General features: G+C 42.0%; 1 protein-coding gene across 1 annotated transcript in view; it reads right to left on the bottom strand.

The window, feature by feature from the left end:
* Positions 1–7,221: 7,221 nt before the first annotated feature.
* Positions 7,222–17,021, bottom strand: part of SLC37A3 (solute carrier family 37 member 3) — a 36,860-nt gene continuing 27,060 nt past the window's right edge. Inside the window, exons 12-15 of the mRNA XM_019544704.1 lie at positions 14,176–14,223; positions 13,434–13,585; positions 10,747–10,812; positions 7,222–9,747 (exon numbers count right to left, since the gene is read on the bottom strand). Of these exons, the coding sequence (XP_019400249.1) occupies positions 9,655–9,747; positions 10,747–10,812; positions 13,434–13,585; positions 14,176–14,223 (359 nt within the window). The 3' untranslated portion in view covers positions 7,222–9,654. The remainder of the gene's footprint in view (positions 9,748–10,746; positions 10,813–13,433; positions 13,586–14,175; positions 14,224–17,021) is intronic.

The raw sequence follows: 17,021 nt of genomic DNA, 5'->3' as shown, positions 1-17,021 counted from the left end.
TCTAATATCTTGCATTGTCAACTCATCCTGTCTGAAGCAACTCCCTTGAGGGCAAGGTGAGATCTTGACACTGCAGAATTAGCTGCTGTGTTAAGGTCAGAATCACAAACTGAAACATATGACTAATCTCTACACAACTAAGCTTAAGAAATGTTTCACAAGTTGGGGTCCCCCCCCCAAGGGTGAGAAAACCAATAGCAGGTATATGTATCCCTATTCATTTTAAATACAGTTCTGAAAACAGCACTGAAGTTGGCTCACCACACTTTGATGCTATAAATTTTACTGAAGTCGTTGCATCCGATTTTCAGTTCTTGGACCTCCCTCTACCCCCACCCCACCTCGGGTGAAACTAGCTGCATTCTGGACAACTAACAAGTTCTTAAGTCTTCTCAGATAGCCCACTACCAGCCAAATCTGCATGAAGCTGGGACAGTGTGACTGAAATGAGGGAGAGCTAACCCAACTTGTTTTGTAGTAGACAGATGTTAAATTGTAATCTTTTAACAATTAATTTAAAACAGCTTGTTACAACAGTGGGATTTTTATCTTTTTGTAAAAAATAAATCACACAGCATATCCTGTGCATCTCATAGAACTCTATGTTAATCTTAAATGTTGCTGAAACAATGCACACTTACAGTAATTAACCACCAACCTACGTTAAAGAGAGGAATTTTAGGGTAGATGAAAAATGTCTTCTATTTTATTGGTAAAGTAATGAAGGGTACATCAGTTTACCTACTAATAAAAATCTTTTCATGAATTGCACTCCCAGAACCTGCTTCACAATAGAGCATGTTGCTATGAACACCAAAGTACAAGCTTGCCTGTAACAACTGTATGGGTGATTTCCCAGTTAACCTAGATTTCTAAGGCATTTTCCTTATGGTGCCCTGTAAGCTTGTACTTTAAAAAGAATTATTTTTTTCTTTCTGAAAGGAGCTTATTGCACGTAGTACGTGTGTGAGAGTGATAGTAGGGACAAGGACTGAGATCAAGCGCACATTGTGCTAGTCACTGTACAAATAATAAAAGATAGTCCCTGCCCCAAGCTGAGATGGATGGTCCAGTGGTTAAGGTGTTATCCAAGAACTTGAAACGAAGTCACTGGCTGCCCCCATAACCTTGGAAGTCACTGAGGCTCTCATCATCTTAGGTCTCTGTGATGGGGAGAATAGCATTTACCTCAATAAATGAGGATCAATAAATTAAAGGTTGTGAGGCATTCAAAAACTGCAGTAATGGAGACCATGCAAAAACCTTAAGACAGACAGAAATGGACTATGGTCTAGATAGAGACAGGCACTTCTCTCCCTCTTCCTAATCCTCATTATTCCTATTTTACAGCGGAATGAAAAAGATTAAAGAGACTTGTCCAGGAAGCCTGACAGGAAGTCAACACTATAGCCCTCATTTCCTGAGGCTCAGTTCAGGGTCTGAAATCATCTTTCCTCTTTGAGGAAGGAGTGTTGCTCCTTTTAAAACAATATTTTCTGTGTTATAATGGAAAGTATGCATTTAAAGAAACAATGAAGGATTAGCGGTATTTGTTGTGAATATAGCTTCTATTTTATTTTCTCTCTACCATTGCAACTACTAAATTTAGAAAAACACAGCAGAAAGTCCAGTGTGGGTTTAAGGGCCAAAACAGATTACTGGTGGAATGGGAAATCTTCCATGATGTCCTGCCTCCTACTGCTTTTCCCCTCCTTCAAAGGCCCCACTGTGTCCCTCATTTCTGGTTGTAGAAGGCAAGCGGCACAGTTCCCTCTAGATGCCATCAGCAGCATGCCTTCCGCTCTGGTGGGAAGTGGCTCAGACAAAGCACGCATCACCCAGAAGTTAGCTGCAGCATCACCACACCCTGCCATTCCAGCAATGTAAGGGATCATATGCCAAACCCCTCTGCACCTACCATTTCAAACACTTGGCCAAGTCAGACTTTTAATTTGTAAAACCTGCCTTTTCTTGATGTCTCAAACCCCATTGTCTATACTGCCACATGCCTCTGTCTGCTTTGTAAAGTAATGGATATGGCTGTGGAAATCAAGTCGAACACAAAGTATTGTTTTAGATCACGTATTTAACTTAGACCAGTTAGAAAAGCACAGCAGTAACTTTGTCCAACTGGTGGCCCAAGGGCTGCATGTGGCCCCCGAGTGGCTACCACATAGCTGCAGGGCCTACAGTTGCCTCTGCCACAACCACAGGGGAGGGCTGTGCACTACTGGCACTGTCCACACAGCTGGAAAGGATCCCATGATGAGGGGGAAGTAGGTAAGGCAATCCTGGGGGCCTGCAGCATATGGCTGGCACAGTGTTCGGCTCCCGGCCACACTGAAATTGGACAGCCCTGACTGAGACCGTATCTGTTTCCTTCCCAGATATGAAGGAAGGCACTTTGGATCTGAAAGCTTGTCTAACATCTCTCTCAACCATAAAGATGGTCTAATAAAAGATATCATCTGCCCAACCCCCATGCTTTCTATTCATTTCCTGGATAATCACAGCTACAACGTTGCAACTCATGTAAAATAAACACAGACAATCCCTATCCTTAAAGCCCTTAAGAACTGACATAGGAGTGGGAGTCAAAACTCCTGGGTTTTATTTCTAGCCTCTAAGTTCTGTGCCTTGGCTCATCCCTCAATAAAACATAGCTAATACCTACAGCACAGCACATTTGTAAAGATCTGGGAAGGCAAGACAGTAGGAGATGCACAAACCCTGTTTTTAGTCTGAATAATTGCTCCCTATGACATTATGCAGAGGAGTTCTGGATGCCCCAGGCAAGCTTTGCAGGTGAAAAGGGAAAAGTGACAACTCTTCTCTCTCCATACATTAGAAGACAAAAATTCCTGCATCAGTTTAAGATTCAAATTTCTATGGTAACAGCTGCAACGGAAAAGATCCAAGTAGGATTTACTGTAGTAAAACTACTTAGCCAAGAACTACCAGTGGAGAAGAGGGCTGAGGGGAATAGACAGAGCATAGCTTTGAAAGAAATTAATTCCCTTGGGACAGCTCCAGCAGACAACAGGAGATGACAACTCAACAGCTCACTGTTTTTGACAACTAACCAGTCTGTCTAGTGGAAAGCAACTGTTTTCCAGTGTAAGGGCTGTTTCCTTCTTTTCACCTACTGTTGAAGCATGTGGGAACTAACTAAGCTACACGTACTATATCACTGTGCGCTTTTCCAGGTAAGTGGATGAGTATGTTGGGACAGTAACCTATGGAGCCAGACAGAATCTATCTGCTCTACTTAATTCAAATACACTGTATGCAAGTACTACCCTCGGCTATGAAGAAGACTCTTTAGAGTAGAACTATTAATGCTTTGAGCACGTACTATGTAAATACATTTAATTCCTGACACTTTATTATTATACCTCTCCCCTACCATCTTTAAATGCTCAAAGGAAGTTGGGTGCATTTGTACAAAGCCAAAGGCTTCAGGAGTTTTAATCCACACCCTAACAGAAGGAATAGTTCTTTGTCAGTCACATCCACCCATACAATGATTATGCTACAACGTTCACTTCGTTAGCACAGAAAGTACTGGTGTCTTTTCCAGGCAGGAAGACAGCTGATGTAAGCAGGGCAGGGAAGAAAGAAAAAAGAGTTGTGGGCCAAATTTTACCAACAGGTTAGGATTGGGATGAATCTGGTCCTGTATACATTATTTAAAGAGTGAATATGTAGTCTCACATGACACTGGACAGGAGTAAAATCTCAGCTCCAAAGGGGTAAGACTGCACTGCATAACAACAAAACCACTTTGTAGTTCTCTGGCACATTTTAGTACAGGATACATAAATGTGATTTTAACATAATTCTAAGTTAAGTCTCAGCAGACAGGTAAAGATCTTACACCACAAGTGGCTTGAGTGCCTTAATCAGTCAAAGGCATGAACAAAATACAAAAAAGAATACAAACCAGCCTAGAATTTCAAGTACAATGGGGCAGGAGCCACCTTCCCCACTCTCATCTATAAATCACAAAAACACGCATCTGCAACAGGAATCCTGCTTTAGCAGTCAGGAACTGCCCAAACTAGCGAAGGCAAGGCACTAGTTTAAAGGTATCCTTATTTTCCAGCTGCCCTGGGATGAAATGTATTGTGTTGTTTTGGATGCTTAAATGATGCAGAATATGAAAGGTCCTCCCTAAGAGTGTGTCTGTCAGCCTGGAGTTTGTGTCTATTCATTTCTTTCTGAGAAAAATGCATGAAGCACTAATTTGTGAGACAAACGGGATGCTTGGCTGGATGAACCAGTGTGGTGTGAGCCAGTATGTTTCTTAGGGTCTTTCCAATTCCTCTTGCTAACACAGCTCTGACACCACAGACAATTATGAAGTTAAAATAACAACAACAATCACCATCCACTTAGTAATCCACAGCACTCCTGCTTCACATACCTCGGGCTACAATGGCAGGTGCCTGCTTTCAGTTCCCATACCATTGCCCGAAGTAAAGAGACATGGCAGACTATGAACCCTGCTCCAAGAAGCAACTGAGTACTTCAGTCCAATGGGATCAGAAGACTAGTGCACATGGCAAGGGACAAGCCAAGGAAGAAAGTGGTGATGGAAAGAAGTAGCATTCCCTGACAAAAGGAGGGGAGGAGAAGCACACCCTCCATCCAGTTTGATGGACTCCCTCTCCCCCCAAGTTTGGTAAGTTCTTCAGTACTCTTAGCCCTGTTACTAGCTGTACATAAGCAGCAAGCTTGAGGTGCATGCCCTTCCATGTGCACTTGAGATGGCTGTGGAAAACCAGTCCCACCTGCCAAACTGAAAAGCCAGTGCCCTTTGCCAACAGGGCACAAGAAAATGGATAAAGGATTTCTTCCATTGGATTCTAGAGCCAAAGCGTGTCGAAGACTATGGCTCATTCTGAATCTGAGACCTCAACCAATGTTACAAAACACTTTTTTAAGCTCTTGTCTCCATATTTCTATTCTTGTAGAGAGGCAGAGGAGTTGTGTGCTCTGGATGAGCTATTTACTTATAGGCTTAAAAATAAATCCATATGGAGTGAACATGAGGTGTTCCCAAACCTGCCAAGATAACTGAAGGCCAGAAATCAGAGGAATTCAAGTGTTCAGATACAGAATTTACTCTACTTCATCAACTACTCCTGTCAAGCCCACTTTAGCGCGTTCAAAAACCATAGAGACTGTTCCTAATAAGATACTCATATAGGAACCCTGCTAAACTATCCCATCTAGTAGTTTGAAATATACTGGAGAAAGAAAAATCTTCAATGTCTTTTGATGCTACCGTTTAATCTCATGGTTGCAATGGTTTTCATAGGCCCCATGGATTTAATGAAGCAAAGACATCAACTTCAAAATACATGGCATCCTGGAGAAGCTCACACAGAAGCCAACGAGAACTTTCAGAATAAGTTGTCAAATTCTTACTTCATAACGACAGGTACATCCTACCCTACACTGGAAGGACATGTAGAACAGGTTCACAGGCAGCACATTCTGTCCCTTCCAGAAGTCCAAATACCAAGGACGGATTTAGGAACTCAACAGAGGACGCGCTTGTTTTTAGCATCTCAGAGAGCTACCAGCAGCTGAAAAAAAGAATCAGCACTTTACAGAAATGGAGGAAGCAGACTGTACTTTGTCAGAAAACCCTTGTAGTATGGAATTGATGTTTTCTGAAACTTTCAAAGCCAACTCATGCCTGAAAAAAGGAACTGTTTGCAGATAGGACTAAGCAGACTGATAATTGATCCATTTTGATGGTCTCTGGATCAGGGAGAATGTTACTCAAATAGAGTAAACTACTTAGAGATAGCTCAGCAAAAACCAGTATGATGCACAAGAGTTAAACAAGACTAAACTATTGAAATACTTTCTCCATGTATGGTAGGGAAGGGAAGAAAAGGACTTTCAGGTGACTTCCCCCTTGCACTGTAGTAGCTAAAATCCTGACCAAATTCAGGAAAAAGTTGCATAGGATCAATCTTCTTAATCTACTATTGGTAAAACTCTGGTTCCTACTATTATTGGTGATGGTAATGGTAAATACCATCAGGCTGAGATATTTGTTGTGTCTGATTGAACAGAACCAGGGTTTTTCAACACGGGATTTGCACTAATATGACTGAATGGATCCAGATTAACTAATGTGTCTATGCACTATGTTCATGCAGCTTAAAGCAAGTCTATTACTGGACACCATTCTAAGATGCAAAACTAGCGAGTCTGGCATGAAGGGGCAGCTAGTACATTTCCTTTTTGTTTTCATCAACATGATACACCACCCCTAAATCTGTCATGTTTAGAGCAACAGCCAAACATCTGGGAATTGTCTGAAAAGTGCCACCCTTCTTGTTACTTTGAAGCAAAACAATATTCCTCCTATCCTGCTTGCCTCTGGTGATCATGATAACAGCCATAATAATGGGGGGCTGTTTGTATTCTTTTTCAAAAACATGCTACAGTAAGAGAAGTTTGCTTATAAGTATTCTGGGGGTAAAAGCCACTGCTGAGGCATGCGGAAACATGGAAGTAGAATGGAAAGGAGATAATTGCGAATTTTCCTGAATTAAAACAGGTAAGTTTTATGGAGGGACTATGAAAATGCATGTTGAGAGGTATTTCTAGAAAGCTAGATCATATCCAAGCCCAAACTTACAGCAGACTATAAGGCAAGAACCCAATTACAAAGCTCCCTACTGTGTCTACTTATAGACAAAATTCAAGTGCAATTGCAGGTTTGTATTCTTAAAATGAGCCAAAGGAGAGCAGTCAAGCTGCGTGTCAAGTACTGAACAAACAGCACATGACTAAGTGCAGAGGAGACAAAAAATAAATAAATCAGGAAAATCAAGTAAGTAATGTGCTTTTGCTTCTTTACCAGAGGCCATTAATCACACCATACTCTGTGTCTCTTGCCAGCCAGTCTCACAAAACTACCCATGAAGTTAAGCAGGTGTGCCAAACTGACAAGCAGCAACATGTATTCTCCTTTGTTTAAGTGTTAGTAAGAACTAGGGAATGAGAGTGCTGATTAAAATCACACGTCGTGGGCAACGGCTGTGTCGGTTCAGTTCTTCAGAAGTGCTTATATAAGGATAGATGCACTAACACGTTACACCTGTACCCAAGAATTATATTTTTAAAAAGGAAGTTCTGTTTCACGAACTTTGCTTTTGCAAGGGTGGGTTGTAATAAAACACAGAGAATTCCACATCAATTCACCAAAAATAATTTATTTATGTGAAATTGATTTGGATATTGGTCAGAATCAAAGCATTCCCCATCTGTACTCCTTGAGGAAATACATAGCTCAAAAGGGCCCACGATAAATATATTTAAGACTTAGACAGAAGAAAGAACGTGTAGCCAGCCAAGTTCTAACCACAAAACAGACCATGCTCCAAGAACACATGTGAACAGTAGTTAGTGTGTAGATGGAGCCTTGGCAGCCTATTTGATATTTTTGCAAAAGGGAACACTTCACGTCAACTGTACTGATTTGCACTAAAATCTTCAAATGTTTGTTTCCATAAAAATGTATTTGGCCCCTGGATGGTTAACCAAAATGTTTATCTGGGATTGGAATCCAAAACCTCAAAATTTTCAGATGAACACGCAGACTGCCACCACCCATTTCAAACATGAAATTCAAGGGGTTTGCTTCCGTTGGAAAACTGACTAATGTCAAGCTTGGGATTTGAACAACTAACTGAAGGCTGCAATCTTGCAACAAACTGAGGGCACATATCAGGTCCCCAGTCACTTATGATCACTCCTATTTATAATGGCAAAAATTTGAACAAGAGGACAAAGTCCTCTTAGTATATCCCTAGTATGATTAACTGCAAATTCTCCTCAAATTACTGAAGTTTGATGGTTAAGTGAAAGAAGAGAAAAGGAGATCTGAAAGCAGAAATCATCCATAAAGAGGAAGCAAACTTGATGAAAAACAGTAGAACAGTGCAACTGCATAATCCCAGGAAATGAAGTTGTGAAACTGGTTCGCATGGCAAGGAGTAACAAACAATCACTGGGCAACACCTGACTACAGAGAAACTGCAAGACACTAACAATGCTCCACTCATCACAACCATCACAACTACCATTTGTATTCGTAAGTTTAAAAAAAAATTACTGTACATTATGTTTAAAAAAAGACAAAATTTCTACTTTAAAAAGTCCTTTTCAAGGTTTCAGTTATTTAAGAATATTTTCCATCCTGGCAACAATGATTAATTGGACTAAATATTTCACTGAAGTCTTATTCAAATTATTTTTTTGGAGCCAACAGGAGTTATCTAAAGGCAGAAAATGGGGTGGGGGGGGTGAGGGAAACATTGCACAGCTGAGCAACTGGATCATTGATCTGGTTCAGGAGGTGACTGGCAAACAGCTCAATTAACAGATAAATGACAAATGTTAGCTGCATTTCTTAATACACAACTAGAAGCTGCTCAGATACAAATGTAGCAAGTGTCACATAAAAAAAGCTATGTAAAATAGAATTACTTGTTTTTGTAGCTGGCTTACCTCTATTTTTCTAATAAACTATGTTGCCAATTATGAACCATGGAATCTGAAGTTCTCTCTTTTCCTAAAGAGCCAGGGAAGCATGGGCAAGAGCAGTGCAGGTTTCCTTATGCTGCTTTGCTAATGTACTACAAAAGTCTGCAATGACCATGTCAAAGGACAAGCTCATGTCATTCAATCCCAGATCTTCTCTGCCAGGCCTGGACAACCGAGATACAGACACCTGTTCAAGGACAATTGAACAGTGATGGCGCTTCTTTCAGAAAGGTCATCAGACAAACATTAGATACCCACAGTAATGACTTTTGGGTGGTGTCCATCAGCTATAGATTCATAAAGACAATTTGGTACTGAAAGTATCTGCATCTCATTCCTGATCCCAAAGCCATCCAAGTAATCTTGTGGACTAAATATCTTCTATGCAGATATTCATGATACAGTATTACTTCACTATTCTATAATATTTGACTACTAAAATGTTCTGAAATTTCAATCCAATTTTCCAGACTTCAGTAATAATCAAAAACAGATCAAGTATGGAGAAATAGAGAAATAATCTAAATATGAAATATATTACCAGAGGACAGCAGAGGTTAATCTGTGGAAGGACTTAGCAAAGCTATTTCCAAGACATCTGGGAAGTAAAATCCCAAGAAAATCACACAGAAGCAAAATCCATGTTTACAAATTTAGACTATTCATGACATGAACCATTTCTTTTCCCCAGCAGAGTTACCCTGTTTGGGCAGGTTTTCCATCTTCAATTTTAAATATATTTGACTCTTGGCAGGACATCCACAAGAAAAGCCAGGAAAGAGTGCAGCAATGAAAACACAAAAGAGGAGGGGAGGGATTAGAAAGTGCTTGCTGACTTGAAAAGCTCTGGTAGGGTATGAAGGCCAATTCAGTTCCTCGAGTTCAGAATAGTAGCTCCACGATCCATTTGGCTATTTGGATACTGTAACATCAAGTTCCCAAAGGCAACTCAATACAATCTTTTCAGTTAGCATGATTTTGTGTGCAGGTGGAAAAAAATACTCCCATAAAACCTTCCAGAGTTTTGACTGATCTCCCAGTTGGTGATTTCCCCTGGACAGTTTTTGAGGGAGGCAGGAGTCATCCAGTCAGCCTACGCAAACATCTCTCTTGCAGAAGCAATCTGATTTCCCTCACTACTAAGGGTGAAATGAACAGGATTGTTGAACTTATCTGCAGAAAAGAACAAATTAAGAACAATTAGCACATTCACATACTGTTGCAATTCCACTTAGCATCTTCTCATTGCATTTTAGAGACTGGTAGGAATAGAAAACTGGTGATAAAAGAGAAATCTTCCTACCAAATAAAAGGACACAGAAGGACACTGAACTTTCAGGAAACCTACAGCTTCTTCCCTGCATAATGATTTTGCCTTTGGCCACTGCCCTCTCTATCAAAGCAGTTCTTCCAGCTGTACAGGAAGGAAAATCAAAGAACATTGCAAGCTATCACTTCACCCATAATGGAGATGTGGGGATTATACCACCCTCCCCATCTCTGCAAACCTGAGGATTTGAGGATCTGAACTCTAATTTTCATAGACAAAGCACCACTGCGTTGCCACTATATTGAGCCAACTTTGCTCAGCATTTTTGTTTCAGGCCTTCAAAATCTCACCATCCCTATAGCCCACTCCCAAAGAACTGCATAAGTTAGCAGCTCAACATCATCTCCTTGAACTACACTGGAAACTTAGTAACTTCATACACAGCAGAGCTGGAACAGGAGGAGCTCTGTCTTAGAAAACTGGAGAGAAGCTTGAACTAGAATCAACACTATTTTTATGGTTGCACATAAGCACATAAAAATTTTAAATGAGCGATATCAAGAACTTTGCTTTCCATCACCTGAAATACTTTTTTAAAAATTCAATTAATATCTTCCTGTTGGACAATAACGACCAACTTCCATTTTTTTGCACAGTCGAAGGAACTAATATTAACATGGTAGATGCTGATAATTTTCTGGTAGCCTCATAGCATCTCTGGAGACATTATGATGAAGGGCTGCTGCAGACACAGCATAGAATGCTTAAGTCATTACCTTTATCAGTTCTCACAAAAACTGTTCTCTGTCTCACTGTCTCTAAGTCTCAATGATTCTGCGCCTATGAGATTTTGGAAGTTCATTTTATCTGTTGACTCAACAATGGTGAGAAAGACGTCTTACCATCAGAATAAAGAAATAGAAAACCCACATCCATCCTAGGTTGTCCTGGATCAGAGACACCAGATACTAAAAGGAAAAAACAAACAAACAAAAAAACCCACATATATGATTTATATCATTAAGATGTACACATTGCCCATCTCTTATCTTTCCCAACTCTGTGGTTTGTCCTTGCTCCACAGAGCTGATCATGAGCTGTCTCTCAATATCCAGTTCCTTACTGCCCAGCATAAGATGATTATTGCTTTAATGGGATAAATGAAGTAGAAATACAAGCCTGAGGTTTTTGCAAGTTATCCCAGACAGCACAGAGAAGGACTTTTAAACAGTTTCATAGTTTCTAGGGTGGAAGGGACCTGAGCAGATCATCTAGTCCGACCCCCTGCCATGGCAGGAAAGAATACTGGGGTCAAGCGACCCCAGCAAGACGTTCATCTAACCTCCTCTTAAGAACCCCCAGGGTAGGAGCCTGTACCACTTCTCTTGGAAGTTGGTTCCAGACCCTAGCCGCCCTGACCGTGAAATAGCGACTCCTGATATCTAACCTAAACCTACCCTCTTCCAGCTTGTGACCGTTATTCCCGGTCACTCCTGGCAGTGCTCGGGGGAACAGTGACTTCCCCAGTGCCTGCTGATCCCCCCTGACTAGTTTATAACAGGCCACAAGATCTCCCCTCAGCCTTCTCTTTTGGAGGCTGAACAGGTTCAGGCCCCATAGCCTCTCCTCATAGGGCCTGCCCTGCTGTTCCCTGATCATACGAGTGGCCCTCCTCTGGACCCTCTCCATGCTGTCGACATCCCTCTTGAAGTGTGGCACCCAGAACTGGACGCAGTACTCCAACTGCGGCCTGACCAGTGCGGCATAGAGGGGGATGATCACCTCTTTGGACCTGCTTGAGATGCATCTGCGGATGCATGACAAATACAGCCCCAAGGAGTGACAAACTGACTAGACTAAACCCACATTACAGTGATGTGAGTAAATTTAAAAAGCCTCATAAAGGCCAAAAACTCTGAAGAGACTTAAAGGCTGCATGGGCATGCATTTCAAAACCTGTACAAGCACTTACTAATAGTTAAGCCTCCCAATGTTGATGGGCCAAATTCTGTAGAGAATGATGTCCTAACTATACAAGCTATAAAAGTAGAATGTAACCCTTAAATAGGTTTGCTTTCAATACTATAAGGGGATCTGAATCTCCATAAATGAGAAGCATCAGCACAACACCAGTAATCTCATTTCCAACATTACTCATTTTACTTCTGCTTATTCCCCCAGCTGCAGACGCACCACAGCCATCTCCATGAAGAAGGCAGAGATTTGAGGTAGGAAAGCAGGTGGAACTTCTCAGAAATAAAACCTCACTTTTTATGATGATGTAATAAAACGTGGATATGTGTGGAGGTGGGGGAGATGCAGGAAGCGGTGGCATACACTGGTAAAATAGTTTCAAATACACAGCATTTTAAAGGCAACTATGAGGTGCTGGCAGCCCTGTAAATGCAGAAAACTAAGAGTCTCTCTCTTCCATGAAATGGACAGAAAGACCATTTACCAGGGGACATTCACAGGAATAGTCCCACAAGCACTAATTACAACCTCTAATCCCTTTTGGGAACGGGGATTTGGACTTGGCTCCAGCAGAATCCTTGGTATTTCATGATATTACATGCACTTACTCACTAGCAGAATACAGTTCCTGTGATGTAACTGGCTTCAGTATTCTGACCAAATGCAAAAACAACCACTTTGTTATTTCATATGAATTACTTTTGTATTTGGGCAACAAATGCGATCTTTGGGGCCTACCTTGAGCTTTTTTGTAATAGCAAGCTAGTCATCAATGCCTACAACACTACGTGGACTATGAAAGCAAGTAATGTAAGATTTATAGGGTGTAAAGTCTGCCCTCAATAAAGAGCATCAAACACAAGCATGACTAAGTAACATTTGTTATAAATATTCTATTTTAAGAGGGATTCATCTTATTAACACAGGGAAACAAGTTTGTTTATAAAAGGCTGTTACCATCTCCTTAAATTTAAAGAACTGAAGAGGCAGCTTGACTTTCTTCCCCAATTTATACAGTTTGTTTTCTTTCCCCACTTTTTCCTGCACAGGATATGAAAAGTTTCAAAAGCCCATTTACCTTTGAAAGTTCAGAGCCACACTGTTAATGACGAGCTTTGCAGGGAGGGTGTGATCATAGAATCATAGAAGTAGGGTTGGAAGGGACCTTGTAGATCTTCAAGTCCGACCCCCTGCCTAGGCAGGAGAAAAAACTGGGCTCAAATGATCCCAGCCAGGTAGGCATCAAGCCTCTTCTTAAAGACCCCCAGGGTAGGAGCCAGCACCACTTCCCTTGGAAGTTGGTTCCAGATCCTAGCCGCCCTGACTGTGAAGTAGTTCTTACGGATGTCTAATCTAAACCTACTCTCCAACAACTTGTGGCTGTTATTCCTTGATAAAATTGTTGTTTCCATATCTTAAGCAAGATTGACTAAATATCTGAAGCAAGGCTGATGGGAACATTTCACTTAGCATGGAAAGTTTTTAAATGAAATTTGCAGTCAAATGAGACTAACCATGTCTTCATAGCCCAGCTCCTTCCTGCCCCAGTCACTCCCATAGGGAAGTTTAGAAGGCACACGCCTCCTCAGTCTACACCTTCTCTGGTGATTCTCACCTGGCCTACTGCAGCTCCGATGCTACCGGTTCCATCCACAATTCCAGTGACGGTTGCCAGTGCCTCACTACTCCCTCTGACCAGCTCCTGACGTCCCAAGTCCGCAGAAATTGCAGAACTGATCATGTTAGAAGGGCCTCCAATGAAAAAGCCTGAAAACACCACGAGAAAAGCAGCTGACGATAGCACTGTAAGGGAAGCTCCTTCAGCATAGCCCAAAATTTTCCTGCCATGCAACAGGGATTCAAAGAAAGTTATAACAGGAAGGGGTGGCAGCAAGGTGCAGCATGGATTGCATTGCCCTGCCCTGTCCTACAGCTGTAGTGCAGTGTTGTGTTGTGATACAGCCGGTGTGTACATCTGTGGGAGAAAAGATGATAAAGAGAGGCCCTGGAACTAAGAATGTTTGAAACTAAAGACCCCAATCATGCTGTCTCATCTTGAGGCTGTCACTGTATCGTACCAGAGAAGCTCTCTGGTGTATATCTTTGGAGAGAGGAAGCTTACAGCTTCTCAACAAGGAGAGACTACTAAAAACTTCCCACAAATCCATTCCACACTGCAGCATGCCAAAATTCTTCAAAAGTAGCAGAACTGGGCCTTCCTGTTCACTCCTGTTGCAGCTCAGGCATTTAACAGAGATGGCAGAACACTTCAATATGTTAACAGTTTTAGGACAGCACTATTGTTTCTCTTCCATGAACACTTCTGTTGGGGTGAAAGTGGTAGTTTCATGCCCTACCTGTAACTGCCATGATAACTGCATTTATGGGTTTGCTGTCAGGAGACCCTGTTGCAATAAAGACAGAAAAAAGTGGTTACTATAGATCAGGCTTGTCCAACATGCAGCCCTCCAAGCCATTTTCTAAGGCCCGAGGTGCTGCAACAGGAAATGAAAGTAAACACTGTATTTTCATTTTTTTGGGGGTGATGTGATACCACTTCCTGTGAGGTCTTTGAATATGGCTCGCCAGCCCACTGGGTGATAAAAAGTTCATGATCCGACCCTACATTCAAAAAGGTTGGACACCCCCGCTATAGATTAATGCAATTAATTAATTTCTTAAGTAACTAATGTCAGAAAGGATTAGATCTTCTGGTCCAGTGGGAACTAGACCTTTTTGGTACATGCGCCACAAATTAGCCCTGCAGCCTCCCTGACTGCTACTCTTATCCCCTTCCCCTGCCTAATCTGCTGCTCTTTTTGCTCTCTGCTCTATCTGTTGCTGTGCTACCTGTCCATTCCTTGATCTGCTGCATGCCACACACAGAGGCTGCCCGCACCACTTGCGGCATCTGCGTCGCAGGTTGGTTACCCCCATTCTAGTCTGACCGTCTGTATATCAGAGCCAATAGCTTTCTCCTAAGTTATGCTTGTACTAAGAGCAGTAACTTGACTAAAGCATAGCTTCTAAAAAGATATTCAGCCTTGATGCTAGAACATCAGAAGATTCAGAATCCATCACTTCCTTTGGGTACTTTGTTCCAGTAGTTAATTACCTTCACTGTTAGAAATCTGTATCCCGATTCCCTTCTGAATTGGTCTCGTTCCAGGCTTAACAAGAAGTAATAGTTTTCTCCACAAGGTTAAATAAACCTTTTGTACCAAGGATTTTCTCTCCATAAAGATCTTTATACATTTTAATCAAGTCACCCATCTTCTTTTTAATACAACTAAGGAGATAGAAACTTGTCTCTCATCTCAAGGCATTATTTTCAGCTCAGTTTTTCTGTGGCTCTTTTCTTCTACCCTAGCCAAATTTTTCGAGATCAAAATGTGGACACCAAAACCGGCTGCAGCATTCCAGGAACAGTTTAACTAACATGGAGAAGGTTTAAAAAAAAAAAAAAATTACCTCCCTAATCCTATTTGCTATTCCGATTTACACATCCAAGGACTGCACTAGCTGTTCTGGTCACAGCATCACTTGTAGCTCAGCCTGCCTCCTGACTGGGAGCTAGCACAAAGAGCTGGCACAGAGGTGCCTCAGCATGGTCCTGCCTTGTACCATAGTCACATCCTAGCAGCTTCTGCCTTCTCATCTTGGGTCTTCTCAGGGTCTCAGCATCCCCTACCTACCAGTGACTTGTCTTGCTTTATGGGCTGCAATTCTTGCATATTAACAAGGCAAAAAAATACCGAAGGGACAGATGTAATGCTTATGCCCTCACCGACCCCATTACACCTCCAACGAAGACCGAACTCGCTGCCTTTGAACGTCCAAGAGACATGCTATACAATATCAAACTATGCAATCCACTCGTAGTCCCCCTTCTCCCCCCCACCTCACATTAACAAGAATGAGAGAATGGACATCCCCTTGCCGCCATGTTCACATAGCACAGAATCATATTAAAATAAGGCTGGAACAGACATTAGGGGATCATCTAGTCCAACCCCCTGTTCAAAGCAGGATCATCCTTGACAAAACCCATCCTAGACCAATCTTTGTTTAACCTGCATTTGGAAACTTCCAATAACAGAGACTTCCTAAACTCCCCAAGTAATATTTCCAAGTACCTAACTAACCTCCTTCATAGTTAGGAAGCTATTCCTAGTATCTAACCTAAAACTCTCGTGCAATTTAAGCCAATTTCTTGTCCTGTCCTTTTCTGGGCATAGAGAACAACTGATTGTTATAAAAAGGAGGACAATCCTTTTTGAATTGGAAGACTGAGGCAGAAATTTAGTCTTCTCTTCTCTAGACTAAATAATCCTAATTAATTCCTTCAACATTCCTTTGCGTCATGTTTGCCTCCACATATTTTCTTATTTCTTCACATTTACCTCGAAATGTTGTACACAAAACTGAACTCCAAGTGAGACCTGTTCATTGCCAAAGTGAAATAATCACTTCCTGTGGCCTGCATACAGCATGTCTGTTAACACATCCCATTGTGCTACTAAATTTTTCTGCAACGTTATTGTTGACTCATGTTTAGCTTGTGATTCACTACAGCCCCTAGTCCTTTTTTTGTTTGTTTGCTTTTCTTTCTTTCTTTTTTCTTTTTTTGCACTATTGCAGTCCTACCATTTGTTCATTACTTTGTAGGGGTGCACTGAGAGATTTTCGGGGCCCAATACCAATAGCTGATTTTTAAGGTGTATCAGCCGATACTGATCCAATTTCTGATACAGCTGCATCCAGCTGGTAAGTCTGTTGTGGTAGAAAGGAAGGGGAGGAAAGGAGTGTGATGGGGCAGATCAATTCCCCCTTGGGTGAGGGAGGGAAGAAGGGAGGGGGCAGGGGTAGACACTGCCTGGAACAGCAGAGCACGGGACAGAGTGTGGCTCATTCGCAGGATGTAGAGGGGTGTGTGGGGGGGGGGTGCTCCTGTTGCTGCATGCACCCTGGGAGCATATGGGGGAACATCTGCCCCCTGGATCTGTGCAGGGCAGGGCAGGTGGGCTGTAGCCACCCTTAATTTCACCATAGCCCACCCCAGCGCCACTGCCGCCCACCCAGCATATCTCTGGCTCTTCCTGGCACATGGGTAGAGGTGGCAGTTGAGCCAGAACTGTGCCAGGTGGGTGTTGGCAGCAGCGCTATGGCAAAATCTGGGGTGACTGCAACCCCTCCTAGTGCC

This window comes from Crocodylus porosus, unplaced genomic scaffold (genome assembly GCF_001723895.1).
Source record: "Crocodylus porosus isolate Cpor-Errol unplaced genomic scaffold, CroPor_comp1, whole genome shotgun sequence".
In the NCBI taxonomy this organism is placed as follows: domain Eukaryota; kingdom Metazoa; phylum Chordata; order Crocodylia; family Crocodylidae; genus Crocodylus; species Crocodylus porosus.
The sequence above is the reverse complement of the archived record's forward strand: the minus strand, read 5'-3'. Positions and strand labels throughout refer to the sequence as shown.